The 18,995-nt window shown below is 35.6% G+C and overlaps 1 protein-coding gene across 1 annotated transcript in view; it reads right to left on the minus strand.

The window, feature by feature from the left end:
• Positions 1–2,370: 2,370 nt before the first annotated feature.
• Positions 2,371–18,995, minus strand: part of LOC134853927 (beta-1-syntrophin-like) — a 236,233-nt gene continuing 219,608 nt past the window's right edge. Inside the window, exons 3-10 of the mRNA XM_063869899.1 lie at positions 18,577–18,693; positions 15,400–15,499; positions 12,276–12,514; positions 10,975–11,384; positions 5,645–5,790; positions 3,928–4,121; positions 3,295–3,473; positions 2,371–2,955 (exon numbers count right to left, since the gene is read on the minus strand). Coding sequence (XP_063725969.1) covers positions 2,863–2,955; positions 3,295–3,473; positions 3,928–4,121; positions 5,645–5,790; positions 10,975–11,384; positions 12,276–12,514; positions 15,400–15,499; positions 18,577–18,693 — 1,478 coding nt within the window. The 3' untranslated portion in view covers positions 2,371–2,862. The remainder of the gene's footprint in view (positions 2,956–3,294; positions 3,474–3,927; positions 4,122–5,644; positions 5,791–10,974; positions 11,385–12,275; positions 12,515–15,399; positions 15,500–18,576; positions 18,694–18,995) is intronic.

The raw sequence follows: 18,995 nt of genomic DNA on the forward strand, positions 1-18,995 counted from the left end.
TTCTAACGATTCAAATTATTGGCAAGGTCATTTCTGTTCAAGACTCAAGCATATTAAGTAGCGCGAAAATGTCTGGCTTTAAATGACAAACATTTCTCTCGCTTTATTCTATGATTTTTACCAAAGTCACCTTGTTTTTTTATTTTGGTTAAGTTCTAGAAATGGTTTTGAAATTTAGTGATGTTAAATTGCTATGGTAACAGAAAGTAGGTAAAGAAATTTTACAAAGACAAAACTGTTGAAAACAAAGTGAGATGAAAAATTTTGAAACTCGCAAGCTCATCACCCTGAAACCTACAAAAAGCCTTAAAAAATCTATTCTTTTCTTTTTTTTAAAAAAAAAAACGAGTATGAGGTGACTAGGCCAACAAAAAACGCAAAAATCACCATCGCGGAAAAAAAGAAAATTATACAAAATCAGAGTTGGTAAACAAATAAAAGAACAACATTTAATCATAGTTATAATGGTTTAAATCGGAAGGAAGTTCTATCCTTTAAGAATTTCAAATTTTAATGAATTCAAAAAGCCCGACCCTACCATTCAAGTTGTTCAAAAAAATCCATTTCAATAAATTTGGAAAAAATGACTCCAAGGTACTCGCTTAACCATCAGACCAAGTGGGAAGTCTCCTGGAAGTTGTCAAGTTTTTAAAAGGAAGGCGATAAATTGCAAAAGTTGTCTACGGCAAAAAGTATAACTCCCGTTATCAAGTACACTCACTCTCGTTATACAATCATAGATTGGGTTCAAAGCGTACAGCAAGTTCGCCATCGGAGCATTATCTGCATTTTCTCCATAAAAAATGGCTCAAAAACTTGCTGTCAATTTTTTCTGCTACGCTGATAGATCTTCCGTTAAAGAATAGGGAATTAAATTGTGGCGCTACTGTAGTGATGGTGCCCAGGAATATGATTCGCTGGTTCAATCTCACGGAGCTGAGGATCTGAACGAAAAATTAAACATATTCGACATTACGGATAAAATAAGCTAATATGACAATATTTTTTGTATGAAAAACGCTAAAACAACACCCAAAGTTTTTATAGGTTTGTCTCCAAATGAAACGCATTTTGAGGAAAACCAGTGGCGGACCACAACAACCAGCAGTGGCGGACCACAACAACCAGCAGTTAACTAGCATGAAAAGTTATCTTGCGGTAACTATGCAGACAAAACTGGGATAAATGGTCCTAAAAAATCCAAACGTGGGATTTTTAAAAGCAGAAAATGTTGGAAATTTGTGAAAAATTTGATGTGCCATTAATTTGAATAGATATTATTTTGAAGAACACTTAATGAACTTTTATTTGCGAGTTAGGTTAAAAAAAAGGTTCGTACTAAAACACTACGCTGCTCGCAAGTGTAAATATGATATATGACTCGACCCATTCCAATAATTATTTTAGTATCTGACTTTGGATGGAAAACAAAAAAACTTAAAGACACCAAAATACAAAGCTCCTCCCCACATTTTATGGTCGGAATAACAATACGCGAGAATTAGTCCACAAGCGACAAAGATAACGTACAGTTATTTTGCTGAGCTGAAATTGCATAGAGAATTTCAGCATCATTGTTTCTATCACTAGCAAAGTGAAAAAGAACTATGGATTAGGTTCCCATTTCGATACTTTTTCAGCCAATTTTGATAACTTCAAGTAGAACTCGAAAAAAGTAATTGAATCGATGCATGCTATTTGGTCAATGTAATATTTTGTTATATGCACAATATATCACTTTGTACTAACATAGGGAATGGGGGTATGATTTTCACAAAAAAATCTTAAAACAAAATTTTTTCATTTTTGTGAAAATTTCTTTTTCGAAAGCGAACACTATTCCATTGATAATTAAAGCCAATAGGAACATTCAAGCTTTCGCCCTGATAAGAGCAGCAGGGGCGGATTTTCTCAAGGGGGCGGATTTTCAAAAACAATTCGAAAATTTTGTCGACCTTTTTTTAGGTCGACCAAATTGATTTTCCGAGCTCTCCCAAAGCACTACAAAGACCCTGTTTTGGCCAAAATTTCTTCTGCACTTTGAAAAAACAGGCCAAAAAGGCGTTGTTAGGCACTTTTTGGAATTTTTTTACCGAAAAATTGCGTTTTTTCGGAACGCGCTCCACCCTTAAATTTAGTATATATTGGCGCCGAAGGCGCCTTTAGAAAAATTTTAGGGTCCATCAGCCAAAAATGGACATCTCAAAACAGTTCAAAGGGGAGACTCTCTCTCTCTCTCTCCCCCCATACCCCCCCCCCCCCACCCTAAATCCGCCCCTGAAGAGCAGTCTTGTTTAACTTAATCCGATGCAGCTCAAGCTGTTATAAATCCCAAAGCATAAAATGCAATTAGATAAAGCTCAAGATCCGCAGGCATAAACCATCATCATGATTTCTCAATCGGGCAATTTACAAAAGAACCACGAATATCCATTTTAATGCAAAATTGACAAATAAGTAAGTACAAAAAATTAAACTATATCAATTTTATTACAAATTAGCAATTAAAAAGCTTTTGGTTCCATAATTTACATTTCACTGCCTTGTTAATCTAACAAGTAAATTGACAATAAAAGTGATGAATTATATAAAATATTACAGATTAACCTAAAATCTCAAGCATATACAACTTTTAAAAACAAATAGTCCAGAATGTGACAAAGATGAAACGCGTAAAAATAATTGAAAATAGATTGAACTATACGAGACTGCACGATTAAATGCACAATTTGGAATGCAGTGAAGTTCACTTGTCTTCAGCAAATTAGTTAATAATTCAATCGAACAAACTGGCTAGTGATGCCAATTGTAGGTTACTTTTTTTATCAGACGGTCGATTGGTATCTTTCAGCACTGCACTATTCATGCCATGAGACCGAGCCTTGTGACCTTGGCGGAGAGAAAAGTATGAATAATAAATACCAGTGGTTTCGGATTCGTCTGAACGTCGATATCCTGAAGCAAAATATTTTCTACCAAATTCAGTTTCCATGAAAACAGCTACAATTTTCCATCTTAACGTCAAATGCATGATTTAATTATGGTCTTCAACTTATTTGAACCAACTTGAGGATCATCGAAAAAATTTCTTCATTTATGATGAAACCAATGACGTGAATAACATCAACCTCTAGTTCAACTGAACCAAAGTACTGAAAAAGAACAAATATGACACCGACACAAACCTGTCATCCAAATAACAAAATGTAACCAAGCAAGCAATCTGTTTCAAGAGTACCTTAAATGAATTGAACGAGCTTAAAACAGCAACAATATGTGAATAAAATGACTAACGTGTTCTCCGTCCTGTCCTCCGAAATCGAGGATGAGTCGTCTCTGAGAGTCGTCGGAGGAGTAGCGGAGTCTCTCGAAGGGATACTGCCACAGTTGCTGAGAGGAGGCCTGGTCGTCGAGGAAGAAGCCATTCTCATAATGCACTGTCAGAACGCACGCACTGCCACGCCATACAACATCTAAACAAGTGCAAGTGGACACATATTGAAGACACACAGATCATCACCGAGTCAAAGTTACGCGAGGCTGATTTATTCAACAGGGATTTGACCAAATTCCGACCCATTTAGTACTATTTGAAAACTTCCAAATTTGGGTGCCCGATTCAAGTTGGTAAGACACTGGTTAGTGTACGCACGTACCTCACTTTTTTCGATTGAGTGCTAAGCATTTAATTTAAAATATGTTCTGAAGTCTTTGATAATTGCTGTTTTAATTTCAGATCCGTTTCTAAAAATGAAACCCGAACAACATCAGCCAGTGGTTAGTGTGTTCGAATCCCACTTCGGCCACGGTTGGAGGGGTCCCAGTGTCATCCCATTACCGCAAAACGGATGACATCCTCCTTCCCCACGACTGGTCCCGCATTGAGTACGAACGGGACCTAAAAACCGACATCCAGTAATCACTCACTGATGTGTACAGTCTCCAGAGTCTGTGCTGACAGATGGGCGCCCTCCACTATGCCTCTGGTCCACATTGAGGAGTCCTGCTGGGTCTCTACCCGCATCACGTGGCCCTCCACCCCGTGTCTGGTGCCTGTGCGCGTGGTGAACGTGTAGAAGTTCGTCTTCCGCTCCGCACTCGGAGCACCACTGTGCACTAGTCTGCAACACAAGAAGTTATTTCACTTAAAATATCAGAAAAAAAACAAAAAATCACATAAGTACAAAATTTAACAAATCGTAACTTATTACAGATACTTAATGGTGGAGACGCTACAGTTTCAATGTAAAACCCTGGTGACAAAAATTATATTTAACACGATATTTTAAAATTTTAAATTCACGAGAAAAAAATATGGAGCACCACAAAAACACGGGTTATTTTTAACACAAAGTCCAAAACCGATCATCTTGATATTTGGTCATACGTCCACAAGGTTGAATCTAATTGGTTGAAATTAATCTAACGCTTTTATAACTTAAGACCTTAAACAGAAAGATACAAAAACAGGACTCTGCCTTATTATCTGCTTTGGGCATGAAAAAACATTTCAACTTTTAGATAAATTTAATGAAACCAAAACTGAAACCTCTGTCAATTGATAAGAAACTCATATTTTATTCATAACTTAATGAGACAGTTCAAAAGCAAAGGATTCTTTTTGAAGGATATGCTAATGAAATCGTCATGAGAATAAGTACAACTAAGAGTTTTAAGTTTATTTGAAGATATAACTTAGCGCTCGAGAAGATATCCGAAAGGCATACTAAAATATCAAACATTAGAAATTTGAACAAAATAAGTTCTTCAATGAAATCTATTTATCGAACATAAGCAATTCTACAAAAAAACTCACAGCTACTGATACTGCCATGTTGTATAGTACAATTGAAACCTAGATAGTAATAGACAACACAAAGTAAAATAATGAACAGGAAAAACCAAAAAGTTAAACAAAAATAAAATTATATATTTTTTCACACACTTTTGAACCAGCATTATCTTGAAACTCTAAGAATTCTGACGACCACATTATCAGTCTGACACCCCTGACTTTAGCACCAAAGCGCGAAGTATTTTTAAAAAATAAGTGGAAATTTAGTGGCTAAGCAAGCATCGTTATCTAATACTTGTAGTCAGCAATTAATACATTCACTTTACATAAACTAATGAGCCCAAAAGACTTAAGGTTATTAATGTACCTTATAAATATTTTAAACTGTTTTATTTCCGTCATGTTAATTCGCTCTACCTCAAAATCCTAGTAGAAAAAACCTTGGAGTAAGATTGGGAGACAATTCATCACAGACGACAATTCGTACCAAGGCATTGGCAAGCAGAATACGCTTGCTCCGCTTCGCTTACATCCGGCAAGAGAAGAATACTCCGCGTGAATCAGTGTTCCCGCTTAATCTAATATTACGAATTGTCGCTTGTTACGAATTGTCCCTTGTTAAGAATTGTCGCCTGTTACGAATTGTCGCCGGTTACGAATTGTCGCGTTATCAAATTATCGCCTCATAGGAATTTTTGCCTCACTTTGGAGTATATATGGCACACAAGAGTTGCACCCAAAAATGTGCGACTTCGTTTTGAAAAAAGAGGCCTCGTAATAAACACAAACTAACTAGTCGAGTGAAGAGTTTTATTTGCATTAGGAAAAAGTAGGACAGTGAAGACTGACCTTGTGCAAATGAGTCTGTGTTCAGTCATGGGCTTGGCCCACTCCTCCGCCGTGGTGGGAGGGGTCCGGTAGAGGTTCCAATCGTGGTCCAGAATGGCCCCGAACACCAGACGCCACGACTGCGATCCACTCACTTGGTCCACAACCTAACAACCCATTAAAATACTCTACAATAAAATGCATCTATGAATACCCTGAAGCTAAGGCTGCTTTTTATCTACCGTGTCAGTCAATGAACGCAAGAAAACAAAAAATACTGACTTCGAAAAAATCTCAATTTCCGAATTCCAAAATGAATAGATGTCCTTAAGCTCTTCGAATTTCCAGAGCAATTTATGATTGGCACTTTTTCGATAAAATTGACCCGATTTGAGAATACTGGATCAATAGGTGAATTCTTGTTCCGCTGGCAAATCTGAAAATTAATTTCCACTTTCAAAACTACAAGTTAATCGCGTTTGTGGTGACCTTTACACTTTCGCTGTTCGATAGTGGAGTCTGTCTTTTTTTAACAAAGAAACGAACTGAGCTTTAAAAAAATCAAAAGTCAAACAGCGAAAAAAGCAATTTAAGCCTGAACAAATTTTAAAACTTTTCCTGAAGAAAAATTTTTTTATTACTATTATTTTTTTCAAATAAATTTTTTCTCAGCCGTTCAATTTTTTTGGCGTTGATTATTTAAAAATAATAATAATAGAGCTTCATTTGCTTAGATCAAGGGTCTGAGACCACAATCCATGTTGTCTTTAACACTTGAATCTGAGTTCAACACAGAGGCGAAGCTGCGCTTTGCAAACACAAGCGAAGAAAGTGCAAAAAAGAGCAAAAAAAGTGATTAGGGCAAGAGGAAAGACTAAAAATACTACTTGAGAATTTTTTTTTGCTGAGATTTCGGGCACTTTTTGAAAAATGTTGACAAAAAAATCGCGTTTTTTTCGGCGCGTGCTCCCCCTCAAAGTTAGCATATATTGGCGCCTAAGGCGCCTTTAGAAAAACTTTAGGGTCGGTCGGCCAAAAATGAATTTCTGAAAAAGTATCAAAATGGGTCCCTTTGGGTCGGCAGGGGGTTAAACTAGTGGCCCAGCTAATGCTACATCCGCCTGTTTTAATATTTTCAATCATGTTGTACTGATACAGAAATGCGTTATTTTAAAAAAATTCAAAAAATGGACTTTACGCAGAACCCTTAAGATTAGGGGATTAGCCGCTTATTTGAAGGAGAAAACTATTACTATCTCTTTCAAGTAAATTATTTCTTTCAGATTTGGCTGGGTAATTTTCGAAAAAAGTGAAAAAGAATCCAAAAAATGATCAAAAACTCAAATATTGACTTTTCCCCAATCCAAAAACTTTTGTCTACTAAAGCATGGAAATAACCTCTCGTAAAAAAATTCTTCGTAATATTACATTACGCTTCGCATGTAAAAAAGGAAGCTACTTCATGCACTCGAGTTCTCTGATGATTTAGGAAATATAAAAAAGGACCAAAACAGTGTATTGTCAAGTATACTCGTTCATGTACCGACGTTACCATGAGTATTGAGAGAAACAAAAACATGCAAAAACGATTATAAACTATAATTCAGCTGAGCTTAAATATCGTCGAATGATCAGACAGGATTTCGAGGAGTGCCTTCACAACAACAAATAATACCAACAACAAGATTTCAAGTTCAATTCCACGAAGTAAGCTTTTCAACGCCAAAACGCAATTGAGCACAGTAAATTGTTTTTACCCAAAAATTCTAAGAGTGCTAAGCTAATGATAGTGAAATCAATCAATTGGAATCAGTTAACATGAAGTGGCTCATTAATAAGGAAAAGAAGCATACAAAAAACCGTAAAAACATTTTACAAAACCAAAAATTCTAATTACCTTCAGTAATTAATCTTCAAACAGAACAAATAGAAAGCACCGCTTTTTCACTAATACGAGTTTATTAGCAACCATGCCAATTTAATAATAAAAACACAATAGATCAAATTTTACTCAGAGAGCTTAATAAATTCAGCTTAAAACCGGTGTTTTCCCAATTGGAATCATCAGCCAATTGAAATCATCATCCAATTGAAATCATCATCATTCGAACTTAAAACCATACCCAGTGTCGAAGCGGAGCCTCGCGCCACTTGGGATACAAACCCAAAACTAATTCTGCTGAAATCGTCTGCTCAAAACTCAAAAATTTGGAGGTATCAAAAGACTCCATCCATTGTCTGCTATAAACTAATATAAAAAAACAGAAGCTGAAAACGAAAATCAAAAAAAGTTTCTAAGAATTTGCTAAATAGAAAATCTGTAAGCAAATGATATTAAACTACCAACATCAACCTTATCAAGGATGAAGTGAATACGCAATGGTGCGAGAATTGATCTCTACTAAAACATATAACAAGAAACAAAAAGATCAGTTAATGACTAAAAAGTTCTTGAACTTCAACTACACTCTTGAACTCAAATACTTCCGTACACAAGACCCCGCAGTCACAGTTGGAAAAACAATTTCTTGATTTTTATACATTTTTACTTCAAAAGACACCAATTTTATAGAAGACACTAGAACAATACGTTGTGCTATTACTTTGAATGAATTTAAAAGTCAACTGCTGAACATCATTATGAAAGAAAACATAATGAAAAAAATTAAGCTGATTAAATTTTGTGCAATAAATTCCTTAACAAATTGAACGCACTTTCACAGCCAAAAAAAATAAAAACCAAACACTCTCAATCATAAAGGCAAAAATTTCGCTATAAATTTCATTTACGCCCTTCGAAATGGAATTTTAAATGGGTTACTGAAACAAAACACTCGAGAAGTAAACCTAGAGCCATAACTTTTTGCTAGAACCATAACTTTTTGCGTAAAAAAATTGGGCGTAGCCGCTGATGAAGAAAAGCTTCCCATCAAAAACTCAGATTCCGGATGGTACTTTTTGAGAAAAGTTTCGAAAATCGATCAAAAATCAAAAATGACTTTTCTGACGGCCATAATTTTTTGTACCAAAAATTTTGTCAAAGCCGCTGAATCACTCAATCTGTAATTTCGATTTAACCCAAAAATCCAGGTGTGGCATACTTCTAGAAAATTCAAAAAGTTTCAAAAAACGGTCAGAAAATCGAAAATTTGATTTTTCCGAGGGCCAGAACTTATGAGTAAAAAATTGGACAAAATCGCTCACACTCCAAAATCTCAGATAAGGGAGGGTAGTTTTCGCGAAAAGTAAAAAAATTTGGAAAAAACGGTCAAAATTGAAACTTCCTACAACCTATCCAGTTTTTGAGGGTAGTTTTTGAGAAAACGTAAAAAATCCAAAAATTGGGTTCCCCCCGACGGCTGTAGAAAGTGGGGCAAGGTAAAAAGAGCCTAGGGAATTGTTCATTCACACAAGGTAGTGGGCGGACTTCCAAATTAATACTACTTTTTAAAAATTGGCCGAGTTGTTTTTGAGGAAAACTATTTCTTTAAAAAAGTGAAAAATTTTCCAAAGCGTCTCAAAAAATAATAATTACAAAATAATAAAAACACATTTTTATACATCATATACATTTTCATAATACGTGTTTTTATCAAACAGGAATTTCAGCTTTCATGTATACCATCTAGAAGCGTTGTATAAAAATAGACATTTGAAGAACTTAAGGGAAAACCATTGTTACGCCGACTTCAAGAGGCACAATCAAATCTTAAAAGAGTAAGAATAGCAGAAAGACAGCTTGTAAAGATCAAAATCAAAATAGCAGCCAAAATAGCAGCTAACCTGAAAAAAAAACGGCGGAAATACTTGACCTGTCTCAGAACTAAAACGAAACTTGCAAATACTCCATCAATAAATATGGTCAATCATCATAGCCAGCATCACGACCTATATAAGAACATCACGACCTATATAAGAACATCACGACCTATACAAAAACATCACGACCTATATAAGAACATGACGACCTATATAAGAACAGTACGACCTATATAAGAACAACACGACCTACATATGAACATCACGACCTATATAAGAACATCACGATCTATATAAGAACATCACGACCTTTATAAGAACATCACGACCTATATAAGAACATCACGACCTATAAAAGAACATCACGACCTATATAAGAACATCACGACCTATATAAGAACATCACGACTTATATAAGAATCTGAACTAGGATCCTGAACTCGGCTGAACATCATCTGAAGTTGCCATTCAAAGCAAAAATAGAAAATTTTCGATCTTGACGTTATTGGGCCATGAAAAGCTATATCCGATCGAGACACATGCTAGCGTTTAAAACATGAGGCAACTCGAGGAAGTGCAATTAGAAATCAACGAGATAATCGCGCAAAAAGCAAATAATTTTTTTTCTGAATTTTTGAAGCTTTCTATTCCCAAGACGACTTTCAACACTGAATAACTTCCAACACTAAATTTACTGGAGTAAGCGGATGTATATCATAATTTTTGGCATAATATAAGAAAGAAGCACTGTTAAAACTGACTCAGAAATAGTACTTATAGCAGAAATACTATCAATTTAAATATTTCAAGTTTTAGAGTGATTTCAACTGATTAATTTAAATTGCTTTTGATGGACGAAGATTTGACACTCGAATTATATTATTTAAAAACATTCATTTTACATTTTCGCTCAATCCACATCGCCTTGACGGCAACATGGGTTCAAAATTTGACATTTGGCGCCCCACAAAGGGCTCAACCCGACCTCATCCAACTCACTTTAAATTAATTGGTTTTTACTATTCTTCTTCTGCTGCTTAAGATTGACCCAGTTCATTATTTTTTAAAGCTCATTTAGAAGCATGTTAAATGTTTTATATGCTAGAAACAGTTAGCCCCTAACAACTTTCGCTGTTTTGAAATAGACTAATTGATGATAGATTATGTAGACTTTCGTGATATCAAATAACTGCTGCAGAACTAATTTATGAAAGTTTCATCGCAAGATGAACAAACTGGCCATTTAAACATTTCAGCTAGCAAACTTTTCATGCAGGATTTTTTCATCGTTCAATTAAGGTCTTATGGAGTATTACTCTCAATGCTACCTACTAGAGAACTTCCATAGAACCCCCGATAAATTATCTAATTATCTAACAGTTCAGCTTAATGAATTTTAAACGTTGCGAGCAATTTCCCCTTTTTTCAAGATCATCAAGTTCGGAAGATCCATGCATTTTTGAACGTCGCTGATAATATCTTTCCCCTCCAAAGCCGGCTGGGGCTAACTTATTGTGTATGAACGTTGATATCTTCCTCGACACACAGGAATGGATATGTTTAACAACTAAATACTTTGAAAACTAACTTACATTTTCATGCAGCCAGCCCATGAGTTTAATCTGCTTCTGAAAGTCAGAATTTGCCAGAAGAACATTAGCTTCTCTTGCGCACTGTTCGTTCACAGCTAACAAATTGCCCTGAATGGCATTGAACCATGCATTGGCCTGCTGCGTGTCTCTGCATCTGAAAATAACCGAGAATCTCTCGTCTGGTGCTTTCAGTTCGAACATGCTGCTATTTCCGAGTCCGTCTAGACCCTCGGAACCCCCGAAGAACTCGTTGGAGGGTCTGCCGAGGATAGCCCAAGCAAGGGGGATCATTTTGATGTCGCCCGAGGGAGCGGGTTTGGACATGGGTCGTCTGTTGTCGAGTTGCCAGCCAATTCCGTCCAGCTGGAAATTCTTTTTGAAGTAGGGTGTAATCTCTTTGAGATATCGCACTAAACAAACCATCTGCAATATTGCGTACAGTTTAAATCAGGAGACGTGTTAGAGCAGTTGCATCAGTAGGAACAGTTCGCATTCAATAGAAGCCTATCAAACACGCTTCAAGTTATGAAAACGGTTTGCTGCGAACGGTTTTCGCAGCAAGATATGAAAACCGTTCTCAAACTATCTAATGGAATTTCGCAAAAAAATATGCCAGTTTTAATATCGAACGAACAGTTTCACGAATACTAGCGATAGTTCAAGAAAACCAATAGAAGCTTAACTGTCTGTAACGGGTAATCAGGCTTTCACACAAAACTTATAAAGTCCACTTCTTCAAGTGCTGCTCAACCAAACCAGAATTCAATCACCAAAACTTTTGTTTAAACGCATAGATAGCGAAAAAGATAGCACTAGAGAAGCTAAATTATCAATAACATCAGTAGTAATTCAACCAAATTAAATTCATCAGAAAAATCTAACAAAGAAAGCAAATCCAGAAGAATGCAAGTCTTAGTACAAGAAGAGGGGCAAAAAATAATAATAATCTTCTAATAGCTTGAAAACTTTTACAATGCAATGAACGTTGCGTAATGCAAAGCCCCTGTTAATTGACCTTTCTTAAATCGACAACTTGAGGTTTTTCTAGAGGTATCGAAAGGTAAAGGGTTCTTCAAGGATCAGTTCTCAGCAGAGAACAACAACCAAAACATTTGCATGTAGTTCTCTAACTGCCACAACAGCTATTCTCCGTAAAGAGCTGAGCAGCTCGTAAGATGCGGTCATAATCTACTCGTTCATAACCACTTGGTCATAATCTACTCGTTCATAATCTACTTGGTCATAATCTACTCGTTCATAATCTTACTTGGTCATAATTTACTTGGTCAAAATCTACTCACCAACTAGCTCTACTTCCTTGCCCGCTCTCTTCAGAGCTCTGACTGCCTCATCATGAGTGGCATTGCGGAGATCCTCGTTGTTCACAGACAGAATGGCGTCTCCCACGTACAGTGCATTGGTCTTGTCAGCTGCTAGTCCCTTGAAGATCTTGCTGATCAGAATAGGCATGTTATTTTCTTTTCCTCCCTTGATCGAGATGCCCAGACCACCCACCTCTTCCTTCACCACTTTCACATACCTATATAAAAAGCAGAGGTATGATATCGAGAACACGACAAAAAGTAGCTCTACAAAATGCTAAAGGAAAAAGTAGAGATTATCAGTCTCACGCATTAACCACTTAACCATGGACATTTCATTACTCACAAACACTAGCCACAAATACTACCTAGAACTTCCATATAATTGAACACTTTCAATGGACACTTTTATTTAGGAGTTAGGTTAGAGAAAAAAAGGGTCGTACTTGCAAAAAAAAGAAAATGAACTGAACTTGAGAAGAAATCAAAAGTTGAACCGCCAAAAATCAAATTTGAGCACGAACAAATTTTAAGACTATAATTATAATTCAAGACTATGGTTATAATGGATTATGTTTCGTTCGATATATTTTTTATCAAAATAAGTTTAAAATATTCTAATATTTATAATCAATTAAAAATGGATTTTATTGCTTCGAAAAACATTACCATTTGATCCATTTCTAATCAGTTAAAATCGAATAGCGTGTAAGGCACCCTGGTGCTTCGAACTCCAAAAAAGCCGCATATATTGAAAAAAGATCGGCAACATTTCAGTGTACGAAAGATCACTCAATAAAAGGGTTCGCAATTTCACATTTTGATAAGATTTTTTCTATGAGTTGTTTAAATTCAAATTTTGAAAACCCATTAAATTGTGTGAAATTCTTTTTATCTAAAATCTTTGAAAAATTTTAAAATGACATGAAAAATTTAAAGCATTTGAGCAGTCGCATTTGGACACAAATCTTGCAACTCCTGAGAGTACTCTCACAATACTCAACTACATGATGTCTCAAAAATTACAAACTTGAGCAGTCATATATGGAGGCGAGATTCGCAAAGCCTTCGAGTGATCAGACAGGCCCTAACTAAAGCGTTGAGAATTCTGAAAGCGTTTTCTGAAAACTTTTTAGAAAAAATCGCAAAAAACGTCTTTTCTCGAGAACTACAAAAACTGAGCAGTCATATTCGGAGGTAAGATTCGCAACCACTGAAAATAATTTGACAGCCTCCCATTACAAGGAAGGGGGCTTCAAATTTCAATTAAATCTTTTTAAAAAAAAATCAACTTTACTGAATTGGAGAACGAACTCGCAACCCCACTTTTGTGTTGCTAACTTTTAGCTAGCTGGAACAAACATTAGATTCAAACTGGAAAATCGAAAAAAAAATCTTAAGCATTGGAATATACGATATAGCTTAACCACGAATTGAAATAAAGTATAATTTTTTTTTTTCAAATTTTTGAGTGATAGACTAAAAAAATGCAACATAATCAACTATTATCCATGAAACTTCAGTGAGGGTAAACACGTGCTTCAGTATCTACATCAATCATTTATTTCCAAGCTATTTCTCAAGGTGTAAGAAAACATTGGTTTCTAATTTATTTCGTTACCTACAATTGTAATTTTTTTTAACAAGGTTGCATTTTTAGCTATTCAAATTAAATCCTAGGAATAAATTATTTATATTCGTAATTCTGTATGTATATGTAGATGACTTTTGTAAAGTTAGCTCGTTGAATTTCAAGGAATTGAGTTGTTAGTGCGTTGTTAGTTACGAAAGCAAAAAATTGTGTAAAAAACGATAAGCGATTTAAGACTACTCATCGGTTGCTTTTCAAAATTACGTCCTCAAAAAATCACTTGGTGAAATTTATCTAACGCTACTATTGCCAAATTATAGGAACCAAAGAACAATTTCTGTCTAAAATTTAGTGATGCGACCGATATTTGAACGTTTGTTCGACAAAAATCTTTCGAAAGCTCTCGCGATTTTGACCTGCGTGTTATTGAGTTGTTTACACTAAGTATCCAAGACTCACTACTTTGGCGAGGAAAATTTTCTGCATACCATTCTAAAAGGCCCCGTTTAAGCCTGTTTTCAGCACTGCTGAAAACGTTTTTACCAAGAAAAGGGCAACACTTACAGGAGATCGTGAAAACATTTAAAATATTCTGCGTGAAAATTGGAAATTTTTCAATTAAATAGTGATTTTCATTTTTTTCAAGAGCCCAATTAAATATCGAATGTTCGAACCTTCGACGAATGTTACTGACGAGCATTTGAAGGCTATTTTCGAACGATGCTTTTGTTCTTACTTTTGGATCAGGATAGATTGATTGTTCTCACTAATTCAAAAATGATAATGAAAAGAGGAGTTTTTATTCTAATTTAGTATTTTCAGTAATCGAAAGCCAACCGACTGTTGTAAAAGTGTCCATGTACAATAAAGCAAATATCTTTTTTGATAAATTCGCTATTGTATCTCAATTTAAAAAAACTAAGCCAATTTGATAACTCGGTAAATATGCTATTTTTTAATACCTGATAAAAAAGAATAAAAATAAAATTAATTGTAGTTGAATATAAATTTTCTGTTCCAGAGCGCATCAAACATCCCGTGGTGCTTTAATTTGCCTTTTCTACTTATACTTTTTCTGATCATAGATTTTGAGATGGGATCCACAAATCCTAAGAGACATGAATGCATCTGCATATTTTCAATTGACAAAATATTGGTAACACGTATATAATGAGCAGTAGTGTGACTAGGGGAGAGCGAAAGCCCTCCATCTCAATTCTAGTCATCAAACTATTTTAATGCCCCCGCCCTTTTCCGCTCACAATTCTCCCCTCACCATGCAAACATTTGCTGCGAACGCCACTGATCATACGCATTTTTTGCCATTATTGCGATACGTCTACTTAATCAAACATAACACTTAATTAAATGATAGCATTGACAGATATAATTCAGTGAGAAAAATTGACAGATAAAAGATAGTGAATGCCGTTTTACTAAGAACGTGTTTGCCCCCAACGATATGTGATTAGCATTAGCTGATGTTATGAAATGCAACTGAGTAGAAGTGACCTCTTCTGATTGGATACTGCATCAGGCGTGTTCTCGTCTGGGGTGGGGTAAGAGGCCACCAGATTGTCCGTCGTTCCCCCGCCAGGCCCACCCTCTTGCCCTAAACAATTGATTCACTTTTGAAAGAATATTTGATTGACACAAAAACAGAATAAAAAAACAAAAAAACCTTTCCTTGAAAAAACTTGTTTTCTTGGAAAAGCAAGGTTTTCTTGAAAAAACTTGTTTTCTTGAAAAAACTTGTTTTCCTGGACTTGTTTTACACTTTTACTTTCTGATAGTGGGGCTTGCCTTCCTTTTAACAAACAAAATGAAGTAAACATGAAAAAAATCAAAAGTCTAACCGCGAAAATTCAAAATTGAGCGTACACAAATTTCGACCTTTCCAAAAATAATCATCGACCTATATGAGACCGACTTCACCGAACTACATTCACCGACTCTTCAACACGGCCAGCAACAGGCAATAAGAAAAGCGTCAATGCCCACAACTTTTCCTGTACTTACGCTTTTTATAAAAGAAATGTATCAAAGTAAGCTTTTTATGCTCTTTCTTTTCATAAAACTAATAAGTAGACGGAACCCTGAAAAAAAAAGAATAAAAAAAATTCAACAAATGTTATGGAAGAACACAACTAGATCTTCAAACGAAAAACAGATTGAAAAAGCTAGTTTAGGCTGTCAAACTGTGGTAACAAAAATCAAATGGAAACTTATTGCACTCAATTACTCTCGGAAAACAGAGATCAACGCTTCACAAGTAAAAAAAAATGAGAATTGATACGACAAACTGGGGAAAAGTGATGCAACATCAGTTATTTTTTTTTGATATTTAAACAGCACTGATAATACAGAGGCAGAAAAAACAGGCGATCATCTACAACTACATTTAGAAAAGTCACAATATTTATAATTGTTACAGCATTACTTGAGGAGAGGGGAGAAGGAAGAGAGCGAAGTGATGAATACTTCGCGAGGCCCTACTTTTACAATGTTAATGCCAAAAAGAAATGCCAACGATCAGGAGGAGTCGAAAACGATTTCAGCTCTTAATTTGGAATTAGCCAAGAAACTCAAGAAAGCCAATCGACTAGGCGCGCACTGCCAACTGCTCTGCTGTCTATACTCAGAAGTCAAGACCATTCAGCAAAAGCAACTGGTGTATACACTGTGGCACTAATTACAGCCCAGTTTGCAGATTAATTAGTTTCAAAGAGTCCGGAAGCATTAACTTAAAACATTGGAATGCAGATGGTTGCTTCGAGAAGAACACAAAAACTATCTATTGGGATGAAGTTGCTATGGACAAACAAAATTAAACTAGAAATATTGACAGAGAATCATATCACATTGAAAACTCTTGGCGCTATTTTAAAGCCACGTAAATTGCCCGAGTTATAGTTTGTTTACTTCAAAAAACTGCAAACATTTTTCCGAGAAGTTTAGACAGTACAGTAAGGGTTCAGAGACACTTCGCATAGTGGCAATGCTTTCACGCAAAGAACGCTAGATCAAGTATTCGATACCCTGCCATGTCTCTCATTTGACCTCTAGCTCCAGGTCTACCACAGCCTGACCAATCGAACTACGCGAAAATACTAGACGCAAAAAACAGCATTGAGCCGAAAAGTAGGAGCTTAGCTGAACAAAATTACTGTTTGGATTATGTCGTCTTTAGGATCAGAAAATTTAGCATCCCCCTTACCCCACCTTTAGCTCGGTCCAATATCACGAGGAGATAACTAATCTCGCTAACTAGCTGACATAAAACACAAAAATGTAATTATTTTAGCTACTTTTTTCTCATTTTCGCCAAGTTGAAAACTTTTTGCCTTTGAAAAAACTTTCTCGTCTTTGAAAAATAGATCGGAAGTTAGCTCATTATAGCTTAAAGTCCTGTGATTTTTTTTTCATTTTTTAATCAAGAGAAAAAATGGAAACATTCAGATATTCTTTTTCTCTAACTTCCATTCCATTATCAAATCAGACGGTAGAAGAACATGACAAGAATTGTAAAAAGTACTAACAAACAATTTTGCGACAACTTCAGCCGCTAAAACTGATTTTTCATCTATTTTTCTTCATCTCGCTAATGCTCTACTAATTAAAGGGAGAACAATGCTCGCAAAACTGCTAATTATATCCTGAAAACTACAAATGGGCCGACAAAGCGTATACATAATTCTTTTTGAGGAATGCAGAGGATTTATCAACTTTGGGGGTCATGTAAGTTAGAAAAAAAAAAACAGAAACTTGACGAAAACGAATAGGGAAACGCAAACATAAGTTACACAGAGGCGAAGCTTTGCTTCGCAAACACTTGCGAGAACACGACTAAAAAGCAGCTCTATCAAGTGACATAAGAAAAAGTAGAAATAAGCCTCGAATTTGCAAAAACTCGAGGCTTGGCAATAACTCGAATTACCAAAATTCTACGACCTATTAAATTTGAGTCTCACGCACTAACCATTCAGCCGATTGCTTAAAATCCCCAAAAGCTAGCCACCATTAACGCACGTACATATGCTAAAAATTGCCAATTCGATGCAGCAAAAGTAGCACCAAATACAAAAAAGATAAAAAAAATTGCGTGTAATAAATTGCAAATCATGAAGCCACATTATGTATAAATTATGCACTTCAAAAAATTACGAGACACATTCAGTTAGAAAATTTCTGAACCGAGATTTTATTATTGTTATATTCTTTGAAACAAATAGCTTTTTTTGGCTCACTTGGTGAATTAAAAATGCATCAGCTGCGTAAACTTATGTGTAAACTATTCGAATGTCAAAGCACATGTTATCAATAAACTGTAAAGGTGCAACAAATAAGCTGTCAAGCCAATTCGATGCAGCAAATATTGCAGCAAATATAGTAGTCGCAACAAAATTTGCGACTAAGGTTGGAAAAAAGAAAGTTTGTACTATAACACATTGCTTCGCAAGTGTAAACAAAACAAAAAAGAGTTATTATCACTGAATTTGAGCCCAGTCGCATGCAAATCAGGTCTCAAAATGAAACTATCCAAGTCCTAATCGAACATGGCTGTATAATAAATTTAAGCTTACATCCCAATAGTATCAATATATCCGTACTGTAATCACTTACTACATGTATCACTTAATATATCAGTATGTGGATTTTTCCGATGATTTTATGTGGTTGATAACGGACCTTGAGAAGAGCCAGTGGACTGTTCGGACGTCTGTTCGGCCTGGACTGTGAGGGACTCCTCGTTCAGCCTCACCTCCACTTTGACCCACTGTTCCCTCAGGAAGATCTCCAGCTGACCTACGTGATAATATACCACTAATGGCATCTCTTTCCACAACAACAAATTACCTTTTATGCTCACCAACAGAAATAATATAAGAAGAATTTGGACTCCAAATAGAAGAATTAACTTTTATGGTGGAAAATAACAATTACAATTTATCGTAAGCGGTTGAGATTCCACAAGTTTAACGAATAAAATTCAAAAAAGCTGCGAAAATGAAACAAAGGTTTAGGGTTAATTTTTTTCGTGGCAAAATTCAAGGCTACCGAAAGTACAAAAGCAAGGTAATTTTTTTAACTTAGTATAAACCCAAATG

Source organism: Symsagittifera roscoffensis, chromosome 9 (assembly GCF_963678635.1).
Source record: "Symsagittifera roscoffensis chromosome 9, txSymRosc1.1, whole genome shotgun sequence".
Lineage (NCBI taxonomy): Eukaryota > Metazoa > Xenacoelomorpha > Acoela > Convolutidae > Symsagittifera > Symsagittifera roscoffensis.